This window comes from Elephantulus edwardii, unplaced genomic scaffold (assembly GCF_000299155.1).
Source record: "Elephantulus edwardii isolate Elephantulus edwardi_28Jun2011 unplaced genomic scaffold, EleEdw1.0 scaffold00004, whole genome shotgun sequence".
NCBI lineage: Eukaryota > Metazoa > Chordata > Mammalia > Macroscelidea > Macroscelididae > Elephantulus > Elephantulus edwardii.
The window spans coordinates 5135048-5144139 of NW_006399754.1; the positions used below are offsets into that span (position 1 = coordinate 5135048).

The 9092-nt window shown below is 42.9% G+C and overlaps 1 protein-coding gene across 1 annotated transcript; it reads left to right on the forward strand.

Moving 5' to 3' along the window:
- The first annotated feature begins 3890 nt into the window (after nt 1–3890).
- On the forward strand, nt 3891–4583 carry CCDC70 (coiled-coil domain containing 70). Its single transcript, XM_006879605.1, has one exon. It carries the CDS (start codon nt 3891–3893, stop codon nt 4581–4583), a length of 693 nt encoding a protein of 230 aa, XP_006879667.1.
- The last annotated feature ends 4509 nt before the right edge of the window (nt 4584–9092 follow it).

Genomic DNA, 9092 nt, shown 5'->3' on the forward strand with positions numbered 1-9092 from the left:
CTGGTGATGGTGAGGCTGTGGCATTGCTGTGGAGAAACAGTGGCAAGGTGTAACCAGAGGAACCCCTGCACAAAGGCCACAGTTAAAGGTTTTACTGTTCTTGCTGGATGATGGAAGGAAGAGCTGCTTGCTGACCTGAAACCAGAGCCTGGACTAATTGAGGAATTGTGCCTTGGAAGCAGGAGTGGCATCCACTTCCGAAACAACATGCCTCCGAAAACTCTAAGAACTTTGATAAATGTCGATAGTTGCAGAGGGGCTTCAGGCCTTTTGTTCATAGGGTCGCTATGAGTCATGTTCAACTCGAAGTCAATCAACAACAACAACAACTCCTTGGCTAAAATGTAGACTTGCATTGGGTGATTTTCTTTACCTCTCCCACTTTCTAACTCACTTCCTAACAAACCCCACTCTCACTTCCACAATTGTGCGTAAAGTCTGTGAATAAAAAAATGAATGTTGAACTCAGTGAAGGGTGGAAATAGTACAGGAGCATAGGAAGTGGCATGTCTGACCTAGCAGCCATCTGTTTGCTACTACGGATATTATTGATGGGGACAGTCGCCCTTTATGAAGTGGGTAGAAGTCAGAATAAGCCTCCCCCATGTTGCATTGGCTCCTTTTGCATTGTGGTTCATATGAGCTCTCAGTGGCTCGAAGGGAGAAAATTGGACAATCTCCTTCTATTGCAATTTACAGCCTCAGAAACCTGATGGAAGGTCACTGTGAGTCAGAACTGACTTCATGGCAGTTAGCTGAATTGAGTATTAGTCTTTTAGACTAGTTTATTCTCTGAGTTCTTTCTTTCTTTTTTGCTACAGACAAGATGAGATCTATCTATCTATCTATCTATCTATCATCTCTTTCCTCTCTTCTTCTTGCTCTCTCAATAGATGATAGATAGATAGATAGATAATACCAATAGACTAAGTTGTCCCACAAGACTATTTATTAAGGCCTTTAAACCCAGAAAATAAACCCCTAAAGCATTCAATTCAGTCTAACAAGAATCCTTGATTGTGCCTTTTGTACAGTTCATTACATAACACGCACACATATGCATGTATATATACATGTATAAAGCTATATCTACACATGCACATACATGCATACACATACCTTTACTCGTGTGTATATATGCATGCATATATAACCATATGTGTATTTTTTGGTTGGTGTTAATGTTACTAATATGATTCACCTTAGTCAAGCCATGTGCCCTTCATTCACATTTGGTACTACGTCATTGCCCTTCACCAAACAGGGAAAAAATATCAATTAGAAAGAATAATGGAGGATTTTCTCTCCTTACCCTTCACCTGTTCTGGTAACTACTAATGAACATTGGTTTCTGTTTATATACCAATGCTTATCTGTTATTTTTCAAGACAGACGTGAGCATATTTATGTACTGAAATGTAAGAATGAGCTTTCATTCAACATTAATTTCAAAAGATTCATTCATGCTATTGCATGAAGTTAGGTTGCCTAATTCATGAATACATCACCATTTTTCTTAAAAAAAAGTCTTTTCTACTACACATGGTTAAAAATCAAGAAAGGGGTTCATCAGGGATGTATTGTGTCTCCATACGTTTTCAATCTGTATGCAGAACAGATCATCCAAGACGCTGGACTGTACGAGGAGGGATGAGGCATCAGGATTGGTGGAAGAATCATCAGCAACCTGCGTTATGCAGATGACACAACCCTGCTTGCTGAAACTGAGGAGGACCTGAAGCATTTGTGCAGAAGGTCAAAGACTGTAATCTTCAGTACAGCTCTAAGCTCAACATCAAGAAGTCAAAGATTCTCATCACTGGGCCAACTGGCAGCAGCATGATAGATGGAGAAGAGATAGAAGTTGTTAACAATTACAACTTGTTTAGCTCCACAGTCAGCATTCTTGGCACCAGCAGTCAGGAAGTCAAATGATGATTTGCACTCGGAAAATCTGTTGTCAGGGACTTCTCCAGAGTACTGAGCAGCAATGATGTAAGTCTAGAGACTAAGGTATGCCTGATCCAGGCTATGGTCTTCAAAATTACTTGCTATGCATCAAAAAGCTAGATAATTATTAAGGATGACAGAAGAAAATTTGATGCCTTTGAGTTGTGGTGCTGGAGAAGAGTCTTGAACATACCATGGACCACCAAGAAAGCAAATAGGTTTGTCCTGGAGAGGGTGAAACCAAGTTTCTCCTAGAAGGCTGGGATTAGGTATGTGAGCCTCATCTCACATATTTTGGGCAGGTGATCAGGAGGGATCAGTCCTTGGAGAAGGACATCATGCTCAGAAAGGCAGAGGGACAGCACAGAAGAGGAAGATCTCAGATGAGATGGATTGACACAGTAACAGGGGCAATGGAGGTAGGTGTGTCAGAGTCAGTGAGACTGGCTCAGGAGAGGGCAGGCTTCAGAGCTGCTGTTCATAGGGGCACTGTGAGTCACAGGTGACTCAATGGCGCATAACAACAACAACAACAGTATACATGGAAGTTATGTTTACACTATATTATACTGTGCAGTAGCGTTAGGAAAAGGTTTGAAATAGTCACAGCATTTCCAAAATGTGACAAAGACACAAACAAGAATTATTGGAAAAGTAATCTTCATAGACTTACTCAACATGATATGGCTGCAAATCTTCAATTTGTAAAAAACACGGTATCTGCAAAGTACAATAAAAGACAAAATAATCTGAGATTCCCACACCTGCCTGGTGTGGAGTTGCTGGGTCATGAGAAGTCTTCACTGCTGCTCAGTATTGAGTGATGGTTCCTCTTGTTCCTATCCTCATCCACATCCAGTATATATATTTGTTTGTTTGTTTTAAACCTCTTTTATTAAAATCTGCTCAGAGTTGGTGAGGTTGGCTCAGGATAGGACAAGGTTCAGAGCCATTGGTCATAGAGTCACTATGGGTGATAGTCAACTCAATGGCACGTAACAACGAGGAGATAAAAATCCCTGGGCTAGTTCTTCTTTTTCCCAGATAACTTGTTTTAGTTTTCTAGGACCACATAACAAAAGATCATGAAGCAGATTGGTTCTCAGAACATAAGTTGATTATCTCACAGTTTGAGGGACCAAACGCATGAATTTCGCATCATTAGGGCTGGTTCTCTTTGCCTCTCTCCCAGGTTCTCCTAGTTCTAGGAGCTCCTTTGCCGGCAGATGGGTCTTCACATGACTGTCTTTCCTCCATCTATGTCTATCTCGTGTCTTTTCTCCTGTTTCCTAAGGATGCCATGTGTGAATTAGAACCACCCCTCTCCAGTATGACCTCAGGTTAATGGCTACATCTTCAAACACCCTATTTCCAGCAAAGTCATGTTCACAGGTCCCAGGGGTTAGGACTTCAACATAAATTGTGGGGATACAGTATAATTCATAATGGTGATAGGGCATTCTTATGTGTGTCACTACTGTACGCATGTCCATAAAGGAGACAAGCAATTCCCAAGTGAGAATGCCAAAACATTACGTTGCTTCTGACTGATGTAAGAAGAATAATTCTTGGGCTTTGGTGGCTTTATTATTTTTTAAAAAAAAAAACAAACTTCTTTCTGACATGACTGTCACGTGCAAGTGTTCTGATAGCCAAACTGAGAACCACTCTTGGTTGGCTGAGAACTCACGTGTCTTGCTAGGGGCCTCAGCTTGGCTGTATTGACCATACCTTCACTGTAAAGTCATAACTCCCCAGTGTATTTCTGTACCAAAGCCTGCTCCTCACAGCCACCACCACTAAGGCAAAGAGATCATTAGTATTTTCTCCCAAATGAAACGGTATAGATACAGTGGTTTCCCCACGTGCTACTCATGATTATGTTCTCCCACAGGATTTGACCAACTGGCCTGGACCCGGCCCACAGCCTGCTCTCCATCATGGCCACCTCAGCATCCTGGCTGACCAGGAAACTGTTCCCCTCCAAAATGAGCAAATGGCTGGGGCTTGCTTGTTTCCGGTCACCCACGGTCTCTCCCAACACTCGCCAGAAGAAATTAATCCAGAAACTGCAGGAGGAAAAAGCTTTTCGGGACGAGATGAAAACTTTCCGTGAAAAAATCGAGGCGTTTAGGGAAGAGATGTGGCATTTCCGAGGCAAGATCCACACATTCCGAGGTCAGATCTTGGGCTTTTGGGAGGAGGAGAGACCTTTCTGGGAAGAGGAGAAAACCTTCTGGAGAGAGGAAAAGACCTTTTGGGAAATGGAAAAATCTTTCCGAGAAGAGGAGAAAGCCTTTTGGAAGAAGTACCGCACCTTCTGGAAGGAGGACAAGGCCTTCTGGAAGGAGGACAATGCCCTGTGGGAGAGAGACCGGAACCTTCTGCAGGAGGACAAGGCCCTGTGGGAAGAAGAAAAGGCCCTGTGGACGGAGGAACGAGCCCTCCTGGAGGAGGAGAAGGCTCTGTGGGAGGACAAGAAATCCCTCTGGGAAGAAGAGAATGCCCTTTGGGAGGAGGAGAAAGCCGTCTGGGCAGAAGGTGGTGCCCACATTGCCGAGTTCCTGGAAGAAAGGCCCTACTATGTGGACGGAAGGCTGCTATCACTACCCTTCTCCCGAGGCAGGGCATGAATGCAGGAGAAGAGGTTCCATGGGGTACAGACTCTGATGGAGTGGAACTCAAGTCCAATGTGGCCCCATGTCCTGGAGTAAACTATGTATTCGTCTCCTTGCTTTGAAAGATCTAATAAAGTCCTGAGGCGAAGTTAGGAAAACCAACCAGCTCCTTCGTTTCTCTCAGCTTTGGTGATTAGTCCAGGTTATATTCCCATCCTGCAGGCTGAGTTCTTGGTCCTAGGCAATTCCCGGTAGGCCGTGCACATGTGATGTTTGTGACTGGAGACAGGGGTGTTTTGTTTACAGGAGTCGGGAAGAGGCTGGGACTCGGATGACACCCGTAGAGACACATCAGGACAGAGAGGGGCTGAGACACCACTGCCTCTGTGATAAGGGGCAGAGGTGGGGGTGGGGCTCACCTCTCCTCCACACTGGGCAGATTTGGAGGCCTGGGGTGAGTGGAAAATTTTCATGGCAAGGCACAAAGCTGTTAACAATTTATCTGTGACTTTTCTTCTCTGACAGACCCAATCAGACACAATGGGCAGAATCCCGTCAAAGCCCACTTACTGGTAGACCTGAATTTCTACCGGACTTCTCCACTGCCCATTCAGCCAGCATGAGTGAGAGCCTGTACATCACACTGGGGCTCCAGAGCACACTGCACAGACTCCCCAGACCTCGGTTGCTTTTTATAATTCCCTGCCTTTGAGTTCCCTTCTTACCATTGGTTTTTAACACGGATATGCCCCAGTGAGGTAGTACGTTAAATGGATTTACACTCATGTGGCAGTAACTTAGATAACCAACTTTTCTCCTAAGGGGAGAGAGTAAATGGTCTAAGTGGGAATGTTTATGGAAATGAGTTCAAGAGGAAGATATGAGCAAGACAATTATCTTCTGCTTTCCCTTTGTTTAGGATTGATGCTTCTTTGTTATTAATGCATCAGATTGTTATTGTTACTATATTAATCCACCCGACTCGGTGGGTCCCCTCCACCATCTAACACTTTCACTTTCGCCAACTCATCCCACTGTCACCGTGATCCTGTAGGCAGACAGGAAAGGCATGTAAGCACATGCTGCAGATGAGGAAATTGAGACCTAGAGAAACAAAGTGAGTCCCTGTGGCCACAGGCACAAAAAGGAAGGGTCAGGACTCGAACCCGGATGGTCTAACTTCTGATGTAGTTCACTGTTTGATCTGTCCCTGGTTTGGGCAGTGGTCAACAATGGTGTCAGAGCTAAGTGAGGGTTAAAGTCATCTGGGACTTTGCTTGTGGCTTGGGGTAGTGGGAGAGGAGAGATCAGGACAAGGGACTTTCTAAAGTGGCCTGATGAGCACTGAGCAAACCCTCCTTATACAGGGAAGATGGACCAACTCCTAGGAACAGCTGGGCCTTAATGTCTCCAAACTGATCTGGAGAAAGTTTACATTCCCTGAAAGTTCCCTGGTGAATTTTAGACTGACCCCGGAGCAGTCAATTCTAGGAGAGTAGACAAGAATAGCTTTTTCTTTCTCACTCACCCTTGCATCTCAGCTTCCTGTGTGTCGCTGGATAAAGACTTCAGTGCGTCTATCGAGAAGAAATATGCTGTTGTAGTGAATCTAAGGGGAGACACTATAGAGGATGCCCACATCCAGAAAGTCTGCTCAGTTATGCATGGTACAGTGAGAAACTACGCTTAGCAATCCAAGTGATTCCACCAAAGACATAGGATACTATTCACCTTAAGACCAAAGAAATGAAAGTGAAGGCAGAATGGGAATATATCATGAATAGAAATGACCCCTGAGAAATGGCTCCCACAGAGTCATTTTGAAAGGTAGCTATCTTTGAGACAGATGAAGAGCTGCCCCTCTGTGACTCTCTTTCCTAGAGCAAACAGAACTTTCAAATGTCCAAGGCATGGTCCTCTTAGGGTCCAGGTTGGGAGATGGGTAGCAAAAAATTGCTTATGTAGATTTGCCATCTATTGGGAAAGGATCCACTAAATTATTACAGTTAGACCAACCACATAAAACTACAGGAAACAATAAGTAATCTGTTGGAGGAAACAGAGGTATAGAAAAATTTACATGTGATAGATATCTAGGGTATGTTTAAGGAATAGTCCTATAACATTGAATTGTCCTAAATGTAATTCTAAGGAAGCAAATTTCTTTTAACACTATAATCATATTCTAGAAAACAGAACTTGTATTGGTTCAGTTACTTTTTTTTTTTGCCTGATACCCTTTTGGACTGAGCATGATTATACTGTATTTTTAAATTCATACATTTATTTGTATTTTCTCATAATGACTTACTTCCTATTTAACTAGAGTTTCTTGAAAAAGCTTTAAAGTGCACACAGAGTCTGTATTTAGCTTTCAAAAGAGGTTGCTGAGAAAGAACTCTGGTGGCATCACGTGTTGGGCAATGCATAATATATTGGGCTGTTAACAGAAAGGTCATCAGTTCAAGTCCAATTGCTGCTCCAAGAGAGAAAGGTGGGCAGACTCCTCCTGTAGAGGGGCACCCCGAAACCTGCTGGAGGGTCACCATGAGTCAGAATCCACTCACTGGCAGTGAGCTTTCTGGTTTTGTGAGAGGATAGGAAAAAAAATGAGAGAGACAGGATGAGTTTTCAAAAGGCAAAGCCCTGGAGAAGTAGGAATGAAAAGAGATTAGGAAGGGATTTCCATCAAATATTACAAAACAAATACATGCATTAGTCTCCAATTCCTCCCTAAATCTCAATAACTACAGAAAAGAAATTGCTTTAGGGAAAGAAAAAGGGGAATAAAAGACATCCACAAGCACAAAGAAAACACAAAAGCAGCCAAGAATAACAGCACTTTGCAAGTAGAAAAGCAGATGGATGAGTCGAACTGGCTGAGCAGAAACAATAAAGCTGAATTCAGAACTTGCCAAGAACCAGCCCAATCAATTTATGCTGCAGGACCAACCAACTTTGTATTGCACCACCAGTTATTGAATCACATGGACTTATTACTGTGATGTTCTCATAGGCTGTTCACTAGCAACACATCTATCTGACCAGTTCCAGGAAATGGAGAATGTACAGAAAGGTTGTTGTTGTTGTTATGTGCCTTCGAGTCACTTGCGATTCATAGCGACCCTATGTACAACAGCCCTAAACCCTGCTCTATCCTGTGCCAATCTCATTGCCTCTGACACATCCATCCCAATTACCCCAGAGCCTTCAAAGAGATAAGACATTATCATCAATAGCCTTTAGAGAACAGAGACTGTACTTCTGGAACAAGAACAAAATGCTATGAATATTCAGAAACCTGAATGACAGTTCTTAGCAACACATCACAGCAGGAGTGAAAAGCTCAAGAGGACTGGACAACAAAGCGGAAGAATTGTGAAAAAGAACAGAAAAGACAAACAGCAAGAAAGTTAGAAGGAAAACTGAGGGGAAGAAAGTAGACATCCAAGCTGGAAATCCTATCCTGAAAAGAAAACAAGAAAAAGAAAAAAGAAAAGAAAAGAAAGAGACAGAGGTGAGAGGGAATGGAGAGTAGAAAAAGATATAATTCAAAGATATAATTCAAGACTATGCCCCAAATGATGCAACCACTGTGTAAGGCAGTACAGCACTTTCCCAAAAAGTTGGAAATAAAGCACAACAATGAATGAGTGGAAACCCTAAGTCTCTGTAAACTTTCACTAAAATTAATAAAAACATTAAAAAAAACCCAAGTTGGAAATAGAAATACCGTTTGATCCAGTAATTCCACTACTAGGAATAAGCCCTAAAGAAACCAGAACTGCCACCCAAACAGATGTATGCACACCCATGTTCGCACAATAGCAAAGGGATGGAAGTAACACAAGTGAATGGATAGAAAAGCTATGGCATATACACAGCACCGAAAGTCGAGGAACTCATAAAATTTTACACAACATGATGACCTTGGAGGATATTACGCTGAGTGAAATATCTCAGTTACAAAAGGACAAATATTGCATAATGCCACTGTTATAACACAGGACTGACATGGGGGTTGGGGAGAAACTAAGACAAGGGGATAAATAATAAAAACTGCATTGGAACAGATGAAGGAGGGAACAATTTAAAAGAAATATATGAGTAGGCATTATTTGTATGACAACAGTCCAGAATAAGAGGTGCATAGCAAAGTGGACTGGGGGAGGGGTGGGAGGAGAGAGGGAATTATGCAACAATGAAAAAAAAACATATATACATACATGTTGTTGTTGTTGTTTAATGCCGTCGAGTCGTAGACGACTCATAGCAACGCTATGAATGAACAGCCTGAGCACTGTTCGTACATAGAGTTTCCAGAGGCAAGCCATTTTGGAAGTGGATGCCACTCCTGCTCCCAGGCTTGATTTAGTCGGGAAGCTCCAGCCAACACTGTCCACCATGGGTGCCCATTACCACGACTGGCACATCACTGTCACAGGCTTCAGCATCACAGCAACCACGAGTTACCTCTGTACAGCAACGCACAGACCAGTGCTATACCACCTAGAAGAATGTTTG